This window comes from Vespa velutina, chromosome 16, assembly GCF_912470025.1.
Source record: "Vespa velutina chromosome 16, iVesVel2.1, whole genome shotgun sequence".
Classification (NCBI taxonomy): domain Eukaryota; kingdom Metazoa; phylum Arthropoda; class Insecta; order Hymenoptera; family Vespidae; genus Vespa; species Vespa velutina.
Window position 1 is genome coordinate 2,520,001 of NC_062203.1, and position 27,500 is coordinate 2,547,500.

At 31.1% G+C, this 27,500-nt stretch overlaps 1 protein-coding gene and 1 long non-coding RNA gene across 2 annotated transcripts in view; one reads left to right on the forward strand and one right to left on the reverse strand.

Annotated features, from left to right (window-relative positions):
- LOC124954937 overlaps positions 1-27,500 on the forward strand; it is a 133,891-nt gene that overhangs the window by 49,209 nt on the left and 57,182 nt on the right. Inside the window, exons 2-3 of the mRNA XM_047508614.1 lie at positions 20,836-21,044; positions 26,667-26,802. Of these exons, the coding sequence (XP_047364570.1) occupies positions 20,836-21,044; positions 26,667-26,802 (345 nt within the window). The remainder of the gene's footprint in view (positions 1-20,835; positions 21,045-26,666; positions 26,803-27,500) is intronic.
- Positions 1-27,500, reverse strand: part of LOC124954938 — a 45,504-nt gene that overhangs the window by 1,536 nt on the left and 16,468 nt on the right. The window lies entirely within an intron of this gene.

The window sequence follows — 27,500 nt, forward strand, 5'->3', positions numbered from 1 at the left end:
AAGAAAAAGAAAGAAAAGAAAATAAAATAAAATAAAATAAAATAAAATAAATAAATAGTACGATTGTAAAGAGAATTAAAAGATCTTTCAAACGATATACATTATAATCTATATGTTCCTCTCGAAAACAAAATAGATGCATTTTGATATTTTTCGGGGGAAAAAAAAAAAAAGAAAAAAAAAAGTCACTAGATTTTATAATAATTCTGATGGATAATTTTCGTTGAGACATCCTTGTACATCATGAATTAAACAGATTGAAAGTTTTACATTTCTCTCAGGATAAAATGACACGTCCTCGTATAAATAATAATTAAAATTTTTCGATCATGGCATAATTTATTATATATATATATATATATGTATTTGAATATCACAATTTAAGTTTGAACAAAAATGAACTTTAAAAACGCATCTTGCGTGAAAGGTAGGATAAGCGATCGTAAAAGTCCTTAAAAAGGACTTTAGTAAATTGATCGAGTTCTCTCTCAACGAGAAAGTCGATTCTTGACTTTGGTTTTTTTTTCTTTTTTTTTTTTTTTTTTTTCCTTTAAGCGACGGAATCCCTTTTGCTGGTTGATCATAAGCCGCAAGTAAAATTGGAAATCCAAAGTTTTCGGCTGAAGTCCGAAAGTCCGACAAGTAACATAAGACCTTTTACGATCGTAATATCATAAAAATCATTGAAGCTTAATAAGGAACTTAGCATTATCGATAAAAACCGATCATTTTTTTGCGTTTAAGCAAATGGTATTTTTATAATAGACACATAAGATTGTGATAAAGTTGTATGTGGCTAATAATCTATAATACGTAACGATAATTGACAAATATTTATTTATATTTTAAATCCATTGATTAAAATCGAGATAAATTATTAGAAGAAAGAAAAGAAAAAGAAAAAGAAAAAAAAAAAAAAGAAAAAAGAAAATATCTTTATTCTTATTAGACATTCATGTTCGAGATATTTTCATGATTAATATAATTAAATTAATCATTAAAGATCATACATCGAAGTTCGTGTTACGATAAGCGTAATTAAATTATTAAAATAATATTTGTTTCTTGATCGAATAAATGAAATTATTTGTTTTTTCGAAATCATTGAAATAAGAAAATTAATAGATAAAGAATATCGTAGGAAAGGCACATGGATAAATTCACTTGGAATTTTCTCTTGCATGGAAACTTGTGAGAGAGACAGGGGCAATGATTTATTTCGCGATGTTGACCCTTGCAGATACGATAGAAGAGGATATTGCAAAAGAAAGAAAGAAAGGAAGAAAGAGAGAAAGAAAGAGATAGGAGAGATAGAGAGAAAGAGAAGAAAGTAGTTGTCCTCCACTATGGTTTTTTATTTTAAAACGTTTTCGTAAAGAGAGACTTCCGTGAAGTATTTTTCCGTCGTAAACAAAAACGTGTCAGCGACAAACTCCGCAAAATCCTCCAACAGCGTTCTACAACCCGAGAAAAGTGTAAAATCCTGTGGGGTAGTAGGATAGTCTAAAAGTTCATTGGTGGAATAGACTACTTCTCTCTTTCTTTCTCTCACGAGACAGCCTATTGTTCTCTTTTAATCGGTATATTCAACGAGTTTTGGAGCCGAGTAGCATGTTACGGTGTAGAGGTGTATTATGCGTTTGCTCGTTTATCTAGCATCTTTTAAAGGGTATAATAGCTGTAAATTTTTTTTTCTTTTCCTTTTTTTTTTTCTTTTTCTTTTTTCTTTTTTTTTTTTTTTTTTTTTTTTTTATATAAATAAAATAAATTTTCTTACAGCTGTTTTTATATCATATTATATTGTTTCAATATAGTAAATAGAGTTTAAAAAATCATTTATATTTATAAAGTTTTCTAAATATTCTTATAATTAAATTATAAATCTTTTATCGTTATTTCAATAGATTTCAATCGTTGTACTGTATTTATTTCGACTTCATTTATATTATTATGTGTAACAATAGTATTAAATTTATTTATTATGCGAAAGAGTTAAGAGATTCTACTATAGAAAGAGAGAGAATTTTATATTTTTATATTAGTAATTTTTATTTAATTATTAATTGTTATAATTATATAGATTTCTATAATTTTTATATAGTAAAATCCTTCATTATTCGAATTATTAAGGAGAGACAGAAACGTTCGTATAAGGAAATATAAATTTTTTTTCTTAGATAATTCATTATTTTATATTTTGTGGGAAAATAATATACAGTTTATTTTTATTTATAAAAATCGATTTATAAACTAGAATACATGATTTAGAAAATAAATACGAATAATTTTCATACGTTAGATCAAATAATATTGACTAATGTGGTAGGACTCTTCGATAATCTTCGAAGCAAAATCTATCCATATCCATTCGATTATGTCAGTTCAAACTAGACACGAGTCAACGTTTAATCCATAAACTTTCGTGATTTAGATTAGCATCACACATGTCATGTACACGTATATACATCCATATGTACATGAATACGTACATACGTAACACGTGTATGTACATTCCCTCGAATCTTCGTGAGTCGTGCTCTGGACAACAAACATCCTCGTTAATAAATCGGTGTATTTTATATGCGAAACTGTGTTATTGTGACAGCTGTCGAGTGCAGACACGCGTTGAACATACGCGTGGTCGCGTGCATTTCTCGTTACTCTTAGTGAACGCAAACGTACCAATTCCGAGGTTCTTTTAACGTTAAAAAAGAGATATCGAATAGAGGGATTCATAGGTGAGAGGAAAATCAGCACGACGAAAAAAAAAACAAAATAGAAAAAAAAAACAAATACAATGATTTACGAGAACGATCTTTCGCGAATGGATGATTATTTTTTCTCGTTTCGTTTTCCTTTTTTTTATTATTATTTTTTTTTTTTTTTAACGAGCAATAAATGTCAGATAAATGGAATGATCGAGTATCGCCTCGAGAAACATTTCGAGATACTTTTGAAAATATATTATATATGTATTAATATTTTTCGAAACCGTTTAGAAAAACATTTTACAGGATAGGTACATTCAATCGACGTTATTTGCATCATTCTCTGTAAAAAAAAAAAAAAAAAAAAAAAAAAAGAAAAAAAATAAAACGAGGAATATTAGAAAAGTAATTTTATAAATTGTGATGGTAAGAAAAACTTTACAATATCTTCAGAGTCTATTACAAGGAAGTATTCTATAACAGAAAAATTTGTAACATTATATCCGTAGTTTTATACGAGAAGAAAATATTACTTAATAAATATTAAAAAATAATACGTAAATGGATATAAAATTTGATATTTTATTTTAAGAAAGAAATATAAGAAAATTTTGGTAATTATTAAAAAAAAAAAAAAAAAAAAAAAATTAGTTAAGAAGATAAACTAACATAAATTTAAATCTGCTCTTAATATTTTTTAATTCGCAATAATATATTAAATAAAATGATATATAATAACTATATTAAATATTCCACAAAAAGGTATCCCTAAAGATTTTATAAGTTTTATTTTTATTATTTAATACATTTAAATAATAAAAATAATTCATATATTTAAATGTTTCCTATATGACTTTGTTACAATAGATTCGAATTTCAACAAATTTTATCTATTCATTTACATTTATTATATAAGAAGTAATCTTCAAATTCCGTCCGTATGTTCAAATATTGCACGTATTTTTCGACAAATTTTATTTAATTCCTTTATTCGTCCATTTCAAATTTTACTATAACAAAATTTGTTATAACATGAAAACAAAGTCAAAATAAAACATATATATTTATGTGAATAATATATATATATATTTTTTTTTCTTGTTTATTATCTAAAATGTTTCCAAAGATTAATAATCTTTAATAATTTCCTATTTATTCCGAGACACTTACAGAGACCACCTTACGTATATATATTAAACGATCTTTATATACATACATACATACATACATACATACATACATACATACGTATATACGTACATACGGTACATACTTTAAGGATAAAATACTTTGGGAAGCTAATAAACGTTCATCGAGCCGATATAGTTAGAGACCTATTTGTTTTTAGAAAGAACGACTGGGATGTTTCCGTGAATAGACTTGGCCGAATGTAGATAGAAAGACGTAGGCTAAAGCGAGAGAGTAAATCGAACGAGATTCGACTGTTATTTTGTTTACCCTCTTTCTCCGTTTTAATCCGGCCTGGCGAGCTTTTAAACTTTCGAAACCGCGGAAATTGTTCGCATCGCAGGTCAATCGGTTCCGTGGTACACGCGCCGTGGACGCATCCGTCCATTCGGAAGTGCGTTTTACCGATCTGAAGGGTCATTCGTCTATACATAAAGCTAGCCTTTTTTTCTTCTCTCTCTCTCTCTCTCTCTCTTTTTTTTATATTGGCGTTAGAAGTTGCACGTGTCCAAGCCGAACGGCAATTTTGTTAAGTGAGTGCCATCGTGTTTGTTGAGCGGAACGAGGTGAAAAGTGAACCGAAGTTAATTTTGTTTCGACGTTCTTCCGATGTAACAATGTTATATTATAAATAGAGAAGTAAATAATATTTATTTATTATTTTAACATCATGTTTTAATATTGTTGTTTGTTATATTGTGTTATAAAAATGATATATAAAGGAGCGAATGGAATTTGTTCTTTGGAAATAAATTGAAAATATGTTACGATGGTTATAATGTTTTAAATTAGCGTCCTAAGTTTGTATATTAAAATATTAGATGATATAAGATAAAATATTCTAATCCTTTTATAATTTCTTTTTAAGTTTTATTTATTCTTTTTTTCTTTTTTTCTTTTTTTTTCTTTGTCACAAAATTAATTAACGTTAGATCGTATTTGAAGGTTTGTCGTTTTCTAATTATAAGTTATACCTGGTATATAATATAGTAGTTATAATTTTTAAAAGTATTTCGTTATATAATTATTATAATTTTCTATATTTATAAAAATATCTCGTTATTTATAATTTCAACATATTTGAAAATATATACTTCAATACAAATAATATCAATATATTTGTTAAAATTGATTTTTAATCATTATAGTACTTTATATGCATTTCGTGTAACATTGAAAAATAAAGTAATTTTTGAGATGTGTCCAATCGAAGTAAACATAATTCTCTCTCAAAAATAGAAGATATTTTCATCTTTTTTCTCCCTCCTTCCCCCCTTCCTCCCCCCAAATGTATGAAGTATTAATTGTGAAAGAAATGAAAAGATATATTATTTCATCCAAATGAAATAAAATGTCATAGCATGCATTTAAATTGTAATAAAAATGAAAAGCCATGGATATATCGGTTCAAAGATATCAAAAGAGTGATTAAAGGAGAATTTTTAATTAATTAATAATTAAAATCAAAGATGAAAAAGACGTAATATATCGAAAAATAAGTAATAGAATTTTAATAATTATCTCCCTCTCTCTCTCTCTCTCTTTTTATGTTTCTATTAATACTACCGAAGTCCAAGGGGATGAAGAAAATTCGAAAAATACGATTTCGCGATTGCGTTTTACGCGTCTCAGATTGACGAATCGCCGAGAGGCAAGATTTTCTCGTTAACTCGCGACGCGACGGATTCGATAATGATGATGATGATAAAAGGACCGGTAATAAGAATTCCTTTTCGTAGTTGGTACGAGGTAAAGAGACTATAGGAAGGATAATCGACGTGGCGAAGAAAGCTTCTAGATAGACGTCGACGATCTTGAGTTACCGTCACTGAAGTACGTTTGACGAGGAATAACGGCAACGTTTCGTCGTCATCGGCTTTAATAGGCGGTTCTTTTGTCGAACGAACGGACAGAGAACGTACTTAGAAGTGCTGATACTTAATCAAACTTATTATATAGAGCCAGCTAAAGTTCTGGGCTTCACTTCAGTCATTTTAAAGTAGGGATAACCATGGAAGTTTCCAAGTATTTCTTTTCTATTTTTCTTTCTTCATGTCTTTCTTCCTTTTTCTTTTTCTTGTGTATCTGTGTGTGTGTGTGTTTTTTTTTGTTACTTAATTGTTTCAACGGATACTTACAGAAAAAAAAAAAAAAAAAAAAAATATAGACGAAAGAAAGGTCGATCTTCTTTAATACATATATGAAATTTGGAAAACCGAAGTTACCAATGAAAAACATCAGCAACGAGATATTATTACAGCAAAAAGTAAAATAAATTAAAATAATAGAATTTCTCTGCCGAGTGAAAAGTAATAACGATCCGTTGCTTTGTTTTAATTCAAACGTTATTTTTATATATATATATATATATATATATATATATATATATATATATATATAGATAACGTTGAAATTTTAGAAGAAATAATTCCAACAAAAATTTGATTTTTCACCGGTAGTAGTTCAATTGATTTCGGGATTAAAAACAAATGGTTATTTCGAATTCGCATTTTCGTGGTACACGCAGCATTTGTAAATCGTTCTCTCGTCTTTAAATTAAAAATATTACGAGAGAAAATTATATGCAGCTAGCTAATCTCATTTGTGAACTCGTGTAATAATGAATAAACTTGTACCGGTTTACGATAGATTTTTTTTCTTTTTCTCTTTATTTTTTTTTTTTTTTTTAATGTCTCTTTGCATATAATGCAGTTCATGTCTTTTTCATTGTTTCAGGAAAGTCATGGCATCGTCGATGCATTAATCATTACTACGGTATAATTTAAAATGTAATATTCTCAGCGTGTGCGCGCAAGAGTTTAAACGTCATATTAAAACAACTTCGTAATCCAAATATAACATTCAGACTTTCGTAATTTCGCACACATCAACGTGAATGGCCATGGCGTTTCATTCACAGAAATCCAAATTGGAAAATTACCTTTCGTCATAGAACGAAGAAATAATCAATCCTATTGATGGAATTAAAAGGAAATAGAGAGAGAGAGGGGGAGAGAGAGAGAGGGGGAGAGAGAGAGAGGGGGGGAGAGAGAGAGAGAGAGAGAAAATAAAAGAAGTCAAAGAAAATTCATAATTTATAATACTTGACAAGAGGAAAATGAAAGGAAGAGGTTTTATTGGATTACAGAGAACAATTGTCGTCTATTACTCCGATTAGATGTACTATATACTTTACGAATTTGCAATTTAATCGAAAGAATAATGGACTTGTCGAATGGCCCAATGTATTTCACTTTTCAATATGATATATCCGGTATTTTAACGAACGAAATATATCCTATACTCGGAGAAAAAGAAATCTCTATTTTGTATTTTTTTTTTTTCTTTTTTTTAATTTGTTGTTTGTCGCTTTTACCGTAATAGGAAGACATCGTTAAACGAGATATCCGCAATGCATTGTTCTCCTTTTTTTTTTTCTTCTTCCATTAAAAAATCAAGATAATTAAAAGTTAATAACGCATAGCTTTGTGCCCTCCCTGCCGCCGGTGCCGAGACTTTCATCATTCGAATAGACGAAGTTAACCATTTTATCAAGGTAGCGCTTTACTAGAACGAACGTTGTACGAACGTTGGTAGATAACAAGTACGACAATTTACTTCCCTTGAATTTTCTTCATACCTTTCTTATTCTCATCTCGCTTGCACCAGTTGTATACCAGCCGTATCTTTACTCGCTTGATGTAGAGCCTTTTGAGAAAAAAGAAGAAGAAGGGGAAAAAAAAGAAAGAAAGAAAAAAAAAAACTCAATTAAGAGGACAAACGCGAAAGGTCGCCCGGGGGTTGGTAGTAAAGAATAGTGAAAAATGCGAGGTAGGCAACGTACAAGGAAACATCTAGTTAATGTTTGCCAAGGCTGGGCTTTGTCTCCAAACGAATTTCCTCTGTCCTTCTTACATTTCGGCTAGATTCACTTCACCAATATCTTTTCAACCACTATCACTACTACTACTACTACTACTACTACTACTACTACTACTACTACTACTACTACTACTACTACTACTACTACTACTACTACTACTGTTACTATTACTACTATTACTATCACTACTACACTACCTAAGTCTTTTTCGTCTATCAGAAGTGAACATAGACAAATGGTAATATATACTGAAACGAGAAAAGCTAGTCTGTTTCAAGTTGGTTGATCATAAGAAAATACTACAATAGTTTCGTGAAGTTTAAAAGCAGAAACTCAAAGTCTTCGTCGTCGTCGTCGTCATCGTCGTCGTCGTCGTCGTCGTCGTCGTCGTCGTTGTCGTTGTCGTCGTCGTGGACGATTTGCTAGAGTAAGAAAGGAGAAGAGGAAACGAACGATTCAATTCCGTTTCCAAGTTCTAACGGTGAATTCAAGTAGGGAAGGCAACTTTAACCCTCTTACTGCATTATATTACGCCGAAGAATCAATAAGATGGGGGTAGTCGTCAAATAAATTCTGGTAATCGAAACGTCTGATTTTATATGATCGAGATTATTCAACGACGTCACTTCGAGTACCTTCAAATCATGCTTATTTCATTCGCATTAATGTTTCCGTTGATATATTTATTCTTATATACACATATATACCTATATATACAAAAATAAGCGTGTGTATGTGTGTACATATGTATATACATGTGTATACATATGTAATTACAAGGCTTAGTAAATTGACAGACTTTAACGATAAAAAAAAAAAAAAAAAGAAAAAAAAAATATATATAATTTTGCTAAAAAGAAATTGAATTTATTTATGTTAATATTCCTGTTAATACCAAATTTGTTTTGCGTTATAACATTTACGTGAATGAAAATAATTAAATCGACAATTAGAATAAAAGAGATATTATATGTTATGTTTGCTTTCTATTCATCGAGGCTCGTATTGATATTATATTTTGTTTCTATTTTTTCTTCTTGTTTTTCTTTTTTTTTTTTTTTTTTTTTTTTTTTTTTTTTTTTTACAAGAGCCCAGACATACGCGCATTGCTCGTCAACAACGTAATTCATTTATTAATAGCTCGTAGAAGAGACTCCGATAGTATCATTGGATCAGCCCGTTGCGCTCGTTTTACGACGAACAGTGAGTGGAGTGTGCGAATTTACACGAGGAAAAATGATACGGTTGGCACGTCACTACTGTACTGCGTTAAAAAAAAAAAAAAAAAAAAAAAAGAAAGAAAGAAAGAAAAAAAAACGAAAGGTTTTTCTTTTTTTTATTCTCTTTCTTTTTCTTTTTTTTTTTTTAGTCATTTCTTTTTTACTTTTCTTTTCTTTTTTTTTTTTTTTTTTTTTTTTTTTTTTTTTTTTTTTTCAACAGAGGAGAAGTACCCCATGCGCTTAGGCGTGTCGACGATAGAACTTTGCGTTGCTTGGAGGCAACGTCGGAAGTTCGCAAAACGATTAGGTTAATTTGAAATTTGCGCGAAGTGTTTCTAACGATGAAACTTTCGAAAAGTGTATATTCGTTATTATTAATAGTACAATGTTGTTATAAATCAACGTTATCGTTAAATTTCCATATTCCCGTTGTATGAAAGACTATTTTGATTGTTATTGTAATCCGTTATAATTTACATGCACGATTCGTTACGGTACAATCAGAAATTATAATCGAAGTCGACGTAATTAATTTGATTAATTTAATTAACATGAATGTAATATTTATTTTATATATATAAATGCATGTGGTTGGAAAATTATGACATATTGATGTTTAACATAGCGTAATATACGTGAAATAATTCAAGTTTTTCATTAAATTTCGTAAAAATTTATTATGATCCATGTATTTTCCGCTTTAAGATTTACATAATAGCGAGTAAAATATGTTCTTATAGGCGGAATTTAAAACAAAAGAAAAAAAAAAACAAAAGAAAAAAAAGAGGAGAAAGAAAAATGAAGAAAAAAGAAAAGAAAAGAAAAGACAACAAAAACCAATAAAACATTCTGTATTAATCAAGGAATGAAAAATTTTAGTATAAAATCTTAAGATCAATATTTTAATACGATATCATTTAAAATTATGTCGTGAGTATAATTGAAATAATTATCAAATGATTATTTCAATATATTTCTTTTATATATATTTCTTTTATTAGTATTATATTATCACTTTTCTTTTTTCTTTTTTCTTTCTTTTTTTTTCTTTTTCTTTTTACATTTTTCTTTCTTCTCTTATCATAGCGATTTTTAAATTTACCTTTCCGCAAACTTTTCCCAAAGTTCTTCAGAGAAAATTTTCAAATAGACGCATTTTAATTTCCTTCTTCTATGGTACTGTGCTCACTAAAGGATAAAACATCTCTCTCTCTCTCTCTCTCTCTCTCTCTCTCTCTCTCTCTCTCTCTCTCTCTCTCTCTCTCTCTCTCTCTCTCTTTCTCTCTCTCTCTCTCTCCCTCTTTCCTTCTCTTCGTTTTCTTTTCCTTCCCTTTTTTTCTTTTCAGAACGTTAACGTAACTCGCTTGACGAGGGCGTGCGGTCGAGGTTCGACGTAAAGATTTATGCATTATCTCTTATTCATGCAAAATTCATCAGCTGTGCCAGCCTCTAAAAAGAGTCTAAAACGAGCCTCGTTGACTATCCTTTACCCTCTTTCCAGAAAGAGGAAGTCTTTCTCTTTTTCTCTCTCTTTCTCTCTCTTTCTCTTTCTCTTTTTCTCTCTATCTATCTATCCATCTATCCATCTATCTCTCTCGATCGTACAAAAATCTCGTTCTCTTCCGCTTTAAGGTTTTATTATGCCATCTTCTATACCCGTCGGTCTGACCAGCATCACCAACCGGTAGAGAGGGTCGCGCATCTCTTTTCCGCTCACTAAGAACGCCCACCTTGTCCTCGAATACCATAAAACGATAATGTTATGGCTACTGAGTCGTCCCCTTTCGTTATAATCTTTTTTTTCTTTTTTTTTTCTTTTTTTTTTTTTGTGTTTTACTACGTCATGGTATCCGTAGAAAAAGAGAAAAGGGATGGAAAAAAAAGAGCGTGAGGAGAGGACAGAGAGGGAAAGAGGAGGGGACACAGAGAGAGAGAGAGAGAGAGAGAAGCATACTTTTTATATCAAAGCTGCCGTCGAAGTAACACGTTTTTCCAACTCTCCAACGATCGTACTACTTTTCTGCCTTTTTGACATCCGACTGCACAAATCAGTCGCCTCTGCTGTATTTTCATTTACCCGTATGAACGTGCAGAGAAAGAGAATGAGAGATATAGATACATACGTTTGCATTTACGTTTTGTCTTCCCCCAATTCTTTTTCTCTCTCTCTCTTCCTCTCTCCCCTCTCTCTTGTTCTCTCTCTCTTTCTCTCTCTCTCTCTCTCATTTTCTCTCTCTCTCATTTTCTCTCTCTCTCATTTTCTCTCTCTCTCTCATTTTCTCTCTTGTTCTCTTTCGTTCTCTCTCTTGTTCTCTTTCGTTCTCTCTTTATTTTTCTCTCTTTCATTCTCTCTCTCTCTCTCTCTCTCACTCTCTCACTCTCTCACTCTCTCACTCTTTCTCATGCTCTATATTCACATTTTATTTCCATTTTTGTTCAAGCTTTATGATACTGTATCGACGCCGTGCAGATTTTGGAAGAGATTACGCGTTACAACGCGTCCGCTTTTAAGGATTAAATCCCGAATATACGGTGTATGCATTTACGGGTTGTGTGCTTGTACCGCGTACGAAATTTCAATCAGTATTGAATACATATATGTATCTCCTGTAGAACGTATAGAATATGAAATATAGGAATATGTGTAGAGAAATAGACATAACTTCGACACTTAGTCGTTCATTTCTGATACGATGTATGTATGTTCTCAAAAAAGCAAAATGTAAATGGGAATAGGATAGAATAATAAATGTTACTATGTGGTAACTGACGTTATAGCCGAAAGAAGAATTTTGTCGAGAAATATGAAAAATACAAGAATTTTCGTCAGCTTTGCCTTTTCTCTCTCTCTCTCTCTCTCTTTCGACATTTAGAATTTTTTTTATTTACAAGGAATATGAGGGATTTTTATTGCATTTAATTTTCTTTCCAACAAATTTTACAAATTGTAATATATTTCGATTATTAACTTTCGAAAGCTAAATTTACGCGTTTATATATATATATATATATATATATATATATATATGGTTAAATTCAAAATGAAATAAAATTAAAAATTTGTCCTTACAAAATAATTCATATTTATGTCAAAAATTTTCTATCGAACGATAAAAGTTTTTGAAACTTTTTTTTTATTCTTATCGTAAAAAAAAAACTTTTACATTTAATAATCTTTTTCTTTCTATTTCTAATTTACAAAATATTCAATAAACGATTACAATCTTAGGATGATTGGGATGATTTTCATTCGTTTAAAGAAAGAAACATTATCATAAGAAAAAGAAAAAGAAAAAAAAAAAAAATAAGAAAAGAGAGAAAGCATAATTATATATAATACTTATACGTATTTTCGTAAAGCTACAATATAATAATCTGTAAAATTTGTATTGATTAAAATCAAAGATGAATAATTTCGTAAGACATATACCTTGTTAGAATTTGTTTATTTCTTTTAACTTTCCCTTTTTATTTTTTTTTTTTTTTTTATTTACTTTCTTCTTTTTTTTTTTTTTTTTTTTTCTTCTTCATCTTCCTTCTACTTTTCAATCTTGCTTCTCTACAGGCAACTCCATCGCGAATGCTGCTCGATTCGAAGATAAAGGTTCTTGAATTCCTTTAGATCATATTGTGTACCAGCATTCTCCTCCATCTTTTTCACAGCTCTTCCTTTTCGTCTCTGTCCTTGACAAACACGGAACAACCTCGGTGGAAGCACTTCCGTGGTATTCGAGAAAAACCTTCCCGAAGGATCATTATCGTGGGAAGAATGAGAAAAGTGGAGGTGATTTCTACGTACGTCGGAAATCGCTCGTTCCCACTCCTTTCTTCGTTTATCCTTCTTCCAAGCACGCCATCGAATTACAACCACCCACGCTTTTCCTCTTCTTCTTTCCCCCGAGTCCCAAGGATCTCGAAAAATCTCGTTAATTTTTCTCTCCAAAGCCGACTCGACATAGATTTATTCTCACGAAATTCTTAACACGTTACAGTAGCTAACAAATTCTCCCTTTTTTTTCTCCTTTTTTTTTTCCTTTCTTTCTTTCTTTCTTTCTTTCTTTTTTTTTTTCTTTCCTTTACGTCAAATATTAATTAGTTACTTATGCTTTATTAGTGGCATATTTAAGGATTATTATTTGATTAAATATTTTTCATTTCAACAAATTAAATACTATTGATTATTTTTAATTCATCGTATACAACACACACACACACACACACACACACACACATATATATATATATATAAATCTATATAAAATTATATATTAAAAATCATATATGTTTTTAAAGTAAATAATATTTATAAATATTTACTTAATTGAAACTTGAACTATTCGATAAAACGAAGCGATATGTTATAAAATTTACAGAAATATTACATTTTTCTTTTATTCGATAATACATATTTTCATCAACATTTTCGATTTCCAATAAACCCTCCGCAAATATTCCGTGTAATATCATTAAATAAATAATATCATTAAATTATTCGTATTTAAACGATTTAGAAACTTGATTTACGTAAATCATCATTATAAGAACTATTACACGTAGTCATTTACAACAGATATATATATATATATATATGTATTTGCTCATAATTGATATAAATAAAATAACGAAATATAATGAAGAAAATATGTGAAATCACTTTGTAATTATTATTATTATTATCATTATCATCATCATCATCATCATCATCGCGATATTAAGACATTCGATGAGGATGAGAAATGTCCTCTTCGTCATTCGATTTTCATATTTATGCACACGATTGCCCTTTCGTATGACGGATCCGTTTCGTGCACGATCCGAGCTTATCGAGTCGCTTCCAGGTGAACGAGGATCGAAGCCCGTTGAATTATGTGTGTATACGATGGGATCGATGCACGAAAATTCTCGATATATCGCTTCTTAAACTCGTACGTAAAACTTTTCTTTTAGGGAAACCCATAAAAAGCAATATATGTTTGTACCTTTTCTTTATTCAATGTGTACGATAAATGTACCGTATATTTCAACCTATGATAATGTTGATCAAATAATCATAAACAAGTTTTTCGAATGTTATGTAAAATAACGAAAGAAGGAAAGAAAAAGAAGAAAAAGAGAAAAAAAAAAAAAAAAAAAAAAGAAAAAAAAATAGAAAACAAAAAAAAAAAAAAATAAGAAAGATATTATTCGTTGTTCTACGAACCCAACGGAGTTTTATCCAAATAGGAAAACAACATACACGGCGGATACAACACACTATGTTTGGGATATTTTAAATTATAATTCATATTAAACTTTCTCCACTGTTTTTTCCCTTGAGTAAGTATTACGTTTCCGACTTTCTAAATGAAATTTTAAACCACTCAAAATTTATTTTCTATACGTATGAAAATACATGAGATATGAGTAATAAGAAAAACATAAGATAACTTGTAAGAAAGATATTGTTTGCTTTTTTCTCTCTCTCTCTCTCTCTCTCTTCTTTTTTTTTTTTCTTTTTTTTTTTTTTTTTCCTCAACCACGGAGAATTTATTTTGCAGAGATATGCAGATGAATGAAGTATTTCATAATTACAAAAAGTCTAAGATAACTTGTAAGAAAAATATCGTTTCTCTCTATCAAAAATTATTTTTTTTTTTTTTTTTTTTTTTTTTTTTTTTTTTTTTTTTTCATTGTGTGACTCTCGACATGATCACTCACTCGCTCATACATTCACACACTCACTCACTCATTCAGTTATTTTCTTAACCACTGAGAATTCATTTTGCACAGAAATGTAAATAGATGAAGTATTAATAATTAAAGTAAGCATAATATAACCAGTAAGAAAAATATTGTTTCTCTTTGTTAAAGATTGTTATCTTTTCGTTCGTAGTTTTCTACATGGTCGTTGACTTCTCTCTTTCCTTCTCTCCCTCTCTCTCGTTCTCTCTCTCTCTCTCCTTCCCTCATTTTCAATACAGAATCTGTTTGTGACTTCCGGCTGATTTACTGCAACTCGGCAAGCCATTCGGCCACCCTCAAAGTCCAAAGTTCAGCCTGCTATCCGGGAGTGCGGTCGTTTCGACAATAAGCCGAGGCAGATACGACGACGTATATTCTCGAATATCCTAGAGAACGATCGAAAGCTACCGCTCGAGCTTCCGCTTTACGTCCGAACGTAGCGGACTTTTCGAATCGCAAATGGAAAATAAGAAAAGGAGAAAGAATTAAAGAAAAAAGAAACCAAAAAAGAAATATATATTTATAAGGAGAGAGAGAGAGAGAGAGAGAGGAGGAGGAGGAGGAGGAGGAGGAGGAGGAGGAGGAGGAGGAGGAGAAAGGAATAACATGAAGAAAGTCGCGTTTCCTTGCTGGCTGTGCTTAAACATCGAGCACTCATTTTCAAGAATCCTTTGAGATACATTAACCAATGTGAATCTTTTAAAAACTTTGATATTATATTCTTGTACGTATATACGTACACACATATACGCGCGCGCACACACACACACACACACACACACACACACACACACACACACACACACACACACACACACACACACACACACACACACACACACACACACACACACACACACATCTTTTTTTTTTCTTTGCATTTTTTTTTTTTTTTTTTTTTTTTTTTAATGAAAGTTCATTCATGAATCATTATTTATTTTATACTTCTTTTATAATCATAATGATATGAAGAATAATAAAAACAATATATATATATATATATATGTACACATACATACACAAATATTTATATATTATAACTACAATGAATGTACGAGTAGTTATTAATTGTACTTTAAGTAAATTTAACACATTTCCCATTTAATTCTCCTATTATTTGTTCGGTTCAATTAAAATGAGATTTCTACGTGCAGCTGTACTTGTATTGGTATTTTTCAAGTATCAGGTGTGTCTCGTTCTACGAATTATCTATTTACCGTCTTACCGACCGCAACGTGAAAAGCATCGTACAGTCAAATGAAAGAGAGAGCGAGAGAGCGAGAAAGAGAAAGAGAGAGAGACAGAGAGAGAGAGAGAGAGCGTTGAAAAGATGGAAACCGAACAGTTAGATAGACGCAGAAGTACAAGAAATGCGCAAACAGGACTTTGCAATTCTGATCATCGTCGTTTCCAGTTACGACCGCGGCTTAATTTCTCTAGATTACATTCTCAGGTGTATCGGCAAGTGCACTCACACTATGGAAATTCTTGAATTATACCGCGAACACTGTAGCACCCATCTTCTCGAAACTTAATAAGATTATATAGAAGGAAAAAAGATCAATAAAAAAAAAAAATAAAATAAAAAATAAAAGAAAGAAAAAAAGAGGAGACATTGAAACTGAAGATGTCGAACGATGAATGAACAATTTTATATAAGTACGTAGTATGAAATTTAAAAAAAAAAAAAAAAAAGAAAAAAGAAAGACGATAAATTCCTCAAAACGACGTAGATCAATTAAAAGTAAATAAATAAAATTAAGAAATAACGAGGAAGCAATAAAAATGAATGTTTTAATTTTAAAACCTTAAAAGTGTAAGAATATTTAAAAATAAAGAAAAAAAAAGGGGAGGGAGGAGGAGGAATAGAAGATTTATAATCTGTAGGAATTTTTGAAATAAAAAAGAGATTAAGAATGTTTAAAAGTTCGTCGTAAGTGACGCTTATTATCGTCACGCGTTTTATTTAGAAAATGATGGGTAAAAGACCACGGCTAATTGCGGTCTACGACGTGATACAATTAACGGCATATAATAATAGTGTAATATCATTTAAATCTTTGTTCAAGAATCTTATGTAATATGTAATAAATCGATAATAATTAATTACAAAGTTCTCATACATTACATATATAGATTTTCAAATATTTGATCTAAAATTCTTTTGGGGAAAAAAAAAAAAAAAAAAAAAGAAAAAATTGGCAAAGAAATTGTATATATTAGTACATTGCCAATTAGACCGAGTTCATATTTGTTTCAGTTCGTTAGGCTCGTGAATCATGAATGCATTGCAGTTGTGAATATCGAAGTAATTTTCCCGCTTGAACTATATATGCACGTTATATTACGTGAAGGATCGATGAACGATGACACAGAAATGACGCAACGGGGCCATTGGATATCAATGAAGGCGTATCAAATACGCTAATTATTCATTAATCGTGATAACGCGTCACTTGCGTAGAGGAATACGCTTGAGGGTAATATTTAACGCATAATAATTTTAAGATGAGAGGAGAAGAGAGGATAGGAGAGGAGAGAAACGATATTCAAAGCGTCGTTTTCTCTTCTATCGTGATACAACGAGTAACCTGTCGGCTGCTCTTCTCTTCCCTTCACGCCGGAAGAAGAGTGGTTATTAAAACTTCGTTATAAATTTCAAAGTTATGAAAAGGAAGGAACGAGAGACGACGCGAGAGCTGATGGAGTTTGAGGAAAGATGGAAGAGAACAAACGTAACTGTTGGCCGTCAAAGGAAACACTTCGCTGCTAATTGTAAAGAGGAAATTATTATCTTATCGGCCGTAATTTCCTAGTCACGAATTTTAAATCTTTTGCGGTCGAAATATGGGATATTTTAAGGATGGCCAAGAGCATCTATTATTTTCATACTAAATACCATCATGCGGATCGTTTTATTTTATTTGCATCTACCAGATTTCAATATACAACGACGGTCTGTCGTATGAAATATAAATATAAAATTGAATTTAAAAAAAAAAAAAAAAAAAAAGAAAAAAAAACAAGAAAGATTTCGTGACAAATAATTTTTCTATTGAGAATACATTTTATTCGAAATTCATTCTTGAATTAATAATAATTTTAACCTATCAGAATATTTAAATCGTGTTTATAAAAAATTATTACGATCGTTAAAAGTTAAATCTTTGCGCAGGAACTTAAAAGTAATATGAAAATAGTTTAATTTTATCGTGTGAACTATAAATATCATTGTAATGATACTTTTTTTCTTATTTAATATAAAATATAAAATATAAAATTCAAATGTTTAAAATATCAATTTATTATATTTACTAGTGATATAGGTCTCATAACGATCGCTATTTCGATTTAACGATTCGATCGCTTGTTTTATCTATTTTCCAAAATTCTCCTCCGATATATAACGTTAAATAATGATTTTTGATAAAATTTATTCGTATTAATGATCTCTGGAAAAGCGAAAATTAATGGAGACACGTTACGTTATACGTATTTGAATATAAAGCTAATGATGATATTAGCAGCACGTGCATAGGCAATTAATATATAAGATATATAAGATATATATATATATATATATATATATATATATATATATATATACACATATATATACACATGTAAGAGACTAATTAACTTAGTTCTCTCTAATGAATTTTATCTGAACATTTACCTGCTAATAAGAACAATCATAAAACCATCATAATTTGATCAATTTAATAATTTAGAGATTGACGTCATTGTATTCTTATATAATAGTTTTACTTTTTCTTCCTCTCTCTCTCTCTCTCTCTCTCTCTTTCTTACTTGCTTTTTTCTCTCTCTCTATCTATCTCTCTTTCCGTCTCTCTTTGTCTCTCTTTCTATTTCTTACTTTATACTCATCGTTAATTGTCGGATTTAATACCATTTTACACTTTCTTACATTCGACGAAATAGAGCGATAAAAATTATTCGCCTTTTTCCTATTCATGGATTCTTACTATTCGAATGGGATGGGGGGGGGGGGGGGAACTACCGAGGAGTAATTAGCTTCATTAGGGAGATTGGTGAATTAAATGTCTCTACGAAATATAAAATACGTGGAAATGTTTTCGAACATTTTCACATCTTTTCGTTTCGTTTGTTAGGAACAAAATATGTAATAATTTCTTATCGTACTTTTATCATACCTATCTTAATTTATTTATTTATTTATTTATTTATTTTATTTTTTTCTCATGGAAAAAGAAACGAGTTGAAAAGGTCACAAGTACGTTTACCTAATTAGCCTGCTTTACGAGTAATTAGTTAAGAGTTGTAATTGATTCTGGTGTTTTGGTGCATAAAAACTTAACGGGTTAGGAGCTTTAAGTGTATGAGAGAGAGAGAGAGAGAGAGACAGAGAGAGAGAGAGAGAGAGAGAGAGAGAGAGAGAGAGACGAAGAGAGATGATGATGATGATGATGATGATGCACATTTTGGACGGTGTATATCAAAGAGAGATGAACGACGGAACGTGAAGGTAGACTTCAGAATAAAGTGTTTCTCGAAAAGTAGTCCGTGGAAAGTTTAACGTACGTAGCATGTCTCTTTCAATTCTAAATGAAAGGAAAGAAGACAGCTTTTCCGACTTACAACGCTTGAGTCTTCGTAGGGAAAGGAGGGGAAATTTTCATTTCTTTGCATGTTACGATTCTCGCGACAGCAACCCCTAACATCGTCGTTCGCAAAAATTTATTTCTTTTTCTATTTTTTCCTCTTTTTTTGTCCTTTTTTTTCCATTTTTTTTTTCTTTTCTTTTTTTCTCTAATTGTTACGTTCATTTCCTATCTCTTTCTGGTCTTCTTTTTCTCTATTGTTTTTTTTTTTTTTTTTTTTTTTTTTTTTTTTTTGTAGAAAATGTTTATGAAAGAATATTTTTTCGATTTCGACGGTGAAAAGAATATTCATCAAATCGTATTGCTACATTTTCATACTTTACGTTAGAATAAAATTATAAAAGCATAGAAGAGATTTTTTTTCACTTCTTGATCCTTTAATATATGTTTTCTTAAAAAGAAAAAAAATATATATATATATATATATATATATATATTTTTTCCCTTTCTTTTTTGATACTTATTAACTACATATTATACGAGTAAGTATTTTAAAAGCTAAAGGAGAAAAATATTACAGTACGAAGAAACTTAAAAAATTATTGTAACACCGTAATTGGTGTTATCACGTTATTATGAAATCAAATGAAAAATTTTTCTAACTTTGTTATCGCGTGCATACATTTCGGGATTGAAAGATCTAAAGCAATGATAAAAGCGTCTTTTTCTTTTCTTTTCTTTTCTTTTTTGCATGGTACCACCATTATACCATATAATTAAACGAAATTTTCATCCGTGTGGAAAATGACAAGAATGAGAAAAAAGAGAAAGAAGAAAAAAGGAAAAAAAAAAGAGAAAGAAGGAAAAGGAAAAAGAACAAAAAAAAGAAAAAAGAAAAAAGAACGAGAGCGAGCGATACTTATATCTCGATAGGGGTGCTATTCTCAAGGAGTCGATCGAACGAGAGAACACCAATTGAAAGGTTCGAATTGTCGATAAATCCGAAGAAACGGAGCGTCAGCGAAAAAAAAATTACGCGAAGGAATTATGGGGTCGAAGTCGGGTTGAGTGTCGCGTGCTGCACGTCATTGCGAAATGGCGGGACATATAGGAGGGAGAAGGGGTGGTTTGTGGGTGAAAGAAAAAAAAAGAAAAGAGAACGAGAAGAGGAGAGGGGTTGAGGCGCGGGGGAGGGGGATGGTGGTGGTGGTGGTGGTGGTGGTGGTAGTAGTAGAAGCATAATCACACACAAGTGTTGTGCGTGTTCGTTGGTGCGAAAGAGTATAAAGTACTGGATAAAGATGAAACGAGAGAGAGAGAGAGAGAGAGAGAGAGAGAGAGAGCAAAGAGGTAGGGAAGGGAGGAGAGAGGGAGGAAAGAGTTGGTCTAGAGAGAAAGCGAGGAATTGTCATTCGGTGGAATTGCAATTTCTCGCTGACGCGTGCTGTGTAACCCCCGGCACGATGAGTAAAGGCGGACTAATGATGCACACTAGACTTAATGCTCCGTTCCCGTTCTCATTTTCCACAAAGGTGCGAGGTGCCTGCGGAACGTCAGCTTGGAAGTGGTTCCGGAGGCGGTGCAACGTGGTCAGGAGGTGATTCTACGTTGCCATTATGATCTCGAGAGGGCGCCCCTTTACTCTGTCAAGTGGTACCGCGGTAGGTACGAGTTCTACCGATATTCACCGAACGAAGAACAGACCAACAAGATCTTTAATATCACTGGGATACACGTTGATGTAAGTTATATTTCTTTTATATTTTTATACGCAAGTTCGGCGACCAAAAAAGTATGTTTAATAAAATGCTATTTAATATAAAAGAATGCAAATATAGCGGAGTTTTGTTTCGGTATTACAAGCGATGACCCATCTCTAACTCTTTATTACTTTATTAATGATTCGAGTGTCACATACACGTCTCGTACGTTGATCATTCCCTGTGGTAACAAAAAATTTATAAGCAAGGAAGATTTAGTTTACGACTCACGTTCTACCTTCTTTTTTTCTTTTTTTTTTTTTTTTTTTTTTTTTTTTTTTTTTTTTTTTTTCTTTTTTTTTTCTTTTTTGCGCCTCCGTGTAATCGAAGATAAATAAAAATTTCATGTAAAAACCTGATGGATATTCGCCATCTTATAAGGGTAAGGTTTCTACTGTACTTTTATTATAATATATAGGGCAATATTGAGGGAGATTGGTATGAATTTAGAAAAGGGCTAGAATTTTTGATAAAACAAATGTTTTCAATTTCTTTGGTATTAAATTCTTAATTGAGATGTTGATAATCCCACCATTATTCATTTTGATTATTCTTTGTTTTTCGATATCTTCTTCGATGTAAAATTACTTTTTATTTTTTATTTTCTGTGACAAAAACACATCCATTGCGATTGGCTTATTTATTCAGTAATTTACTAACTATTATTCAATACTTGATCGCTCACGTTTATTGAATAAATATTTAATTCGATATTGTCCTTTATTATTATTAGATCGGCTTAAAATGTGAATTAGTTTTTTTTTCTTTTTTTTTTTTTTTTGTTTCTTTTTCCCATAAAGATCAATAGCTGAAACTTCGCAAAAATATTAATCGTCGATTATTTTTTATTAATCATAATTATCAACTTTTAATTTTCATGAATAAAATTTAATGTAACAAAATTTTATTTTCGATAATCCATATAAAATTTTGTTGAATGATCCTTTATCATCTTCTGAGAAATTGTATAATTATGTACTTCCTTTCATAATTTTCCAAACTTTTATGATTCAAATATGTTCCGTGGTATTTCGCAGATTACCAGGAACTTAAAGTTCTGAGAACTTATTCTGAAGAGATCAGAATAAGTAATTAATTCGATCAGAACAATGTTAGGCAAATATTGAAAATGAATGAAAATATTCCGTTTCATTTCTGTTAATATTTACTCAATCTGCAAATATGTATGTGATTCTATTATATCTTGGCGAATAACTGAACTCCTTTAGGGATACTGATACTAATTTATTGTAGTGATTTTTTCTTTCTTTCTTTTTTTTTTGTTTTTTTGTTTTTTTTTTTTTTTTTTTTGTTTTTTTTTTTTTTTTTTTTGTATTATTGCAAACAATCAAATTTTCGTTCGTCCGTAATAATACGCTCGGAAAATCGTTCGTTTATTTTGCGTTTCAAGAGTTTAATCACAAACTGAATTACAATCCACGAAATGTACTTTTATATATATTGTTTTTTATTTTTATTTGTTTTATTTTTTTTTATTTTTTTTTCCCATTTAAATCATGCTTAATCCGATTTCAGGAACTCCCAATTGATGGTTTCAAAATATTTAGTATTTCAGTAATCTCCCTTGCCATATATAACGTAAATAATTATTTCAATGTTCAATAGTACGATTATTCGTTATATAATATAAATATAAAGGAATTTTAAGGGGTCAATCTAATAATATAACAATATGAGCACTCTCTAAAATAGTAATACAAATTTTGTTATTTATAATGATGAGAAAGAGAGAGAGAGCGAGAGAGAGAGAGAGAGAGAGAGAGAGAGAGAGAGAGAGAGAGAGAGAGAGAGAAAAGGTAAAAAGAAAATCGTTAAATAAGAAGTATCTTCCTTTCCCTCCCTTCTTTTCCTGCCCCCTCCTCTCTCCTATAAATAAAAATCCAAAGAAAAGTTAAATTAACGAAGTAGATAAATTTTCAAAAGTTTGCTTATTTTTTTTTTTTTTTTTTTTTTCAAGAATTTTTTATCTTAATAATATTTTTTATCTTAATAATAATTTACACATACACACGCGCGCGCGTACACACATACACACACACACACACACCATTCATATCCAAACAGGTTGCAATCACGACGAATCCTAAACGAACGGATGATGTATATATAGCCGTAATAAAGTCGTTCGAATCGCGTTCTTCCATATTTCTTGATTTATGCTGCTCGGAAGCGATGTTGAATCGACGAAAGGAGAGGGCGAGAGAGAGAGAGAGAGAGAGAGAGAGAGAGAGAGAGAGAGAGAAGGAAGGGACGAAATATGGCGGTGTGCTTTTATCGTCGATGCTGCGACGCGTCGTTTACCACCTCGGACGGTCCTCGTTAACAGTACCCTTGACCTATCTAATCGTCGTAAAACAGTCCCGTTTGATCGTCCAAAGCTTTTATTGTCGTTTCAACGCTTCCACATCTAACAGTCTCCAATGTCCTTGAAGCTTTTTCACCTCCTTTGTATCTAAACTTTTTTTTTTTTTTTTTTCTTCTTTTTTTCTTCCTTTTTTCTCTTTTTCCCTTTTTTTTTGTGAGGACGACGATTTCGAGTTAACCGACCCTTTTCTCACACACACACACACACACACACACACATATCTTTTGATCGAGCGTGGTAAGGGACTTCGTTATTTCGAATCGATCGAATGATCTCGGACACAAATTCAGACCTTTTTATCGTTTTCCATTTTTCTTCACGCGATTTTGCGATTCACGTTCAATCGCTTCGTTGCATACGCTTTTCGTTATTCTCAAATTCGAGAGAGAGAGAGAGAGAGATAGAGATAGAGAGAAAGAGAAAGAGAGAGTGGGAAGGGCTGGAGGGGAAAGGGACGATAGATCTACAACTAGAGTCGTTTCTCACTTCTTTTTTTTTTTTTTTTTTTTTTTTTTCTTCTATGTAGAAGAGAATATCGAGAAGAGTATGATCCGTTTCGTCGATATTCTTTTATCGGCAAAAACTAGATCAAACTTTATCTCGAACGTGTTTTGTCATTTTCGATCTTCCATTTTGGTTCCCACAACTTCTCTCTCTCTCTCTCTCTCTCTCTCTCTCTCTCTCTCTCTCTCTCACTCTCAGTCTCGTTATCTTTTATTTATATCAATAGGAATTGTACGTCAGTTTTTTTTTTCATACTTTCTTGGTGGGTGGGGGGCGGGGGCGGGGGGTGAGGTTTTTTTTCTTTTTCGTTTTTCTTGTTCTAGAAGAACAAAAGGTACAGTTTCTCGTGTTCTTTAATCAAAATCATAAGAACTATCATGAAAATTTTCCTCCTCTCTTGGTTTGAAACTTTTGAAACGATAGAGGGAAAGAGAGTGAGAATGAGAGAGCGAGCGAGCGAGAGAGCGAGAGAGAGAGAGAGTGAGAGTGAGAGAGAGAGAGAGAGAGAGAGAGAAAGAGTTCTTTTTCAAACGACACCAAGTTACTTTCTGCCGTTTATTTCTTTCGTGTTACGTTTCTTTCTAGATCAAATAGGTAGAATTCGTTTGCCTTACTTTCGTTTCGTCAAAGGAACCGCCATTCCTTCGTTTCGCTTTCTCCACATTTTCTTTTTTGTTCTCCCTCTTTCTCTCTCTCTCTTTCTCTCTCTCTCTCTCTCTCTCTCTCTCTCTCTCTCTCTCTCTCTCTCTCATTTCAGTTTCTTACCTTCGTTCGTTATTTGACCTTCTCTAATTACGCATACAATCCTTTGACCGTACCGATTAAACCTTTCCTCTTTGACGCTTCCTCCTTCTCCATTTTCTTCGATTCTGCTCTCTCTCCCCCCTCTCCTCTCTCTCTCTCTCTCTTTCTCTCTCTCTTTCCTTCCTTTTTGCCTTCATCTCCGCCACTTAAGTTCATCGGGTCAATTTATCCGAGTGCTAGATAATTTCTGATAAGACGTTGATTTACTCAAGTACGGCCGTAAGAACGTCCACGAACGTTGAAAGCGAATATTGATAATAAAAGCCTTTTCTATCTATCTCTTTCTCGAATTTCCATCGACGATAAAGAAGATATCAAACCGATGAAATGCTAATGAAACAATTTGGAAAGATCCCCGATTAAATTATACATAGTCCTCCTTTAACAGCTATCCTCGAATATGCTTTTCGTGACTCCTTCAATGAATCTCTTTTAATTCCGGGGTTTCTTTTTTCTTTTTTTCTTTCTTTTTTTTTTTTTTTATATATTCATCCTTCATTAACTTCCTCGTATAATTTAAATTATAGATAAATAAAAAGGAATTTTAGATTAAAGTAAAGTTTCCATTTATTATGCATTGTGAATTGATTTGAATGTTTAATTAATTTATACGTTGCAATAAAAAAAGATCGGAAGAATTCTAAATATTGTATTTTATTTATTTGACAGATAGACAGCGAATTTTCAATTTAATTGATTTTTTTTTCTTTTTTTTTCTTTTTTTTTTTTTAAAGCATATTATGGAAACAAATTGATGCAGATAACTAGATCAATTTAATCCCTTCAATCAAGAAATATTTCTTTACATAATCGATCTGTCTATTCATTTATTTTTATATTTTAACGATATCGAGGAAAAATCAATGATTAATGAATAAATACGTGAGCATAAATTTAATTTTTAATCTGTCATATCAATGAGTCGGATTTTTTAATAATAATAAATTTTATCTTTAAGAAATTTTATTTTATATTTTTCAAGATATTAAAGAAAATGTTATATCTGTTAATAAATATATGAATTTTTCTTAAAATCAAATATCGATTAACTCAATTATTTTATTACTATTTGCTTTTTGTTTTTTCTCTCGGAAACGAATGATAAAAACGATTTAAAAAAGGAAAAAGAAGAAAGAGAAAAATTATATATATGTATATCAGAGGTATTCATAAACATTGTATAAATTGATTTTAAGACTATCTATACTTTCCTCCATATTGTTTCATAAGCCCCAGTATATATACATAAATACATACGTAAGATACGAGTTGGTAACATACAAACGATCTAAAATATTTACATATTCATATATCTACGACGAGATAAACTGTTCTTACGTTTTGTTTATATTTTTGTCTCTCTCTTTTTCTCTCTCTCTCTCTCTCTTCCTTTTTTGTATTAAAAACATAACCGGAGGACAATTCGTTTGTACACATTAACAACTTATCGATTAAAGGAAGAAGGAATTACTACTAGAATAGTAGGTCACGTTCAGTCTCGTCTCGTCTTTGCTCACGTAAAGATTTTTAAACGTTATCTCCGAAGTATTAAGAAAATTTGTGAAAGTACATGAAGAATAAAATTAAAAATTATCTTATTAAATCCTTCGTGTTAATAATATTGAGATTTTTCTTTTCTTTTTTTCTTTTTTTTTTTTTTTTTTTTAATCAATTGGAATTTACGTGAAAATTCATTTTATTGATAAAACAAAATGTTTTACGTTATTTACATTGTTTATGTGTGTTTGTTGAACAATGACGAATACATATTATTTATATAACGAACGATTATGTATAGTGAATAATAATCATTAATATTAATTGAAAGTAGTGATAAGTTATAAATATATCTTGTGTCTGAGTGATAACATGAATACGACGTCAGTACATTTTCAATGTGCGGTTTCAGGCTGGTAAGTCCAACAACAACGAGGTAACGCTGCACAACGTCGACTTCGCCCTCTCGGGTACGTTCAGCTGCGAAGTTACAGCAGACGCGCCGACCTTCTTCACAGCCTCCGCCTCGAAGAATCTTACCGTAGTGTGTAAGTACACGCTCCACAGCATTACTGAGTATCACGAAACATGTAGCATCTCTCTCTTTCTCTCTCTCTCCCTCTCTCTACCTTTCTCCACGGCTCACTCAGAGACAACCCTTTTACCACATCCCTATACTCTGTCTCTCTCTCTATCTCTGTCTCTCTCTCTCTCTCTCTCTCTCTCTCTCTCTCTCTCTCTCTCTCTCTCTCTCTCTCTCTCTCTCTCTCTCTCTCTCTCTGTTATCCCGTATTCGGCTTCCAAGTTAGCCTCGAGCAGTGCTTGCACGTGCTTCGTTCTATCGAACGCGTAATCTCTTTTTCGCATCACTCTCCGTATCTTCTCTATCCTTTACTATCGTCATCTTGACATATTTTTAATAGTGAATACCAGAGAGAAAAATAGAGAGGGAGGGAGAGAGAGAGAAAGAGATGGAAGAAAAATCAATTAATATTTTTACATATTATATATTTAAACATTTACGTCATATGAGATACCATCGGACATGACTTTTCTATTTATTTATTTAATAAAATAAATTAGTAGGAATATAATTTTATTGAATATAAATTTCTTTGGTGATATATTTACGCGTAAATGTTTATATGTAGATATTACATGTAATATGTTATTATCAAAAGTAGAAAAGATTTATATTTGAATTTGTTGAGAGAATACAAAATTAGGATTATAATTTGAACAGTTG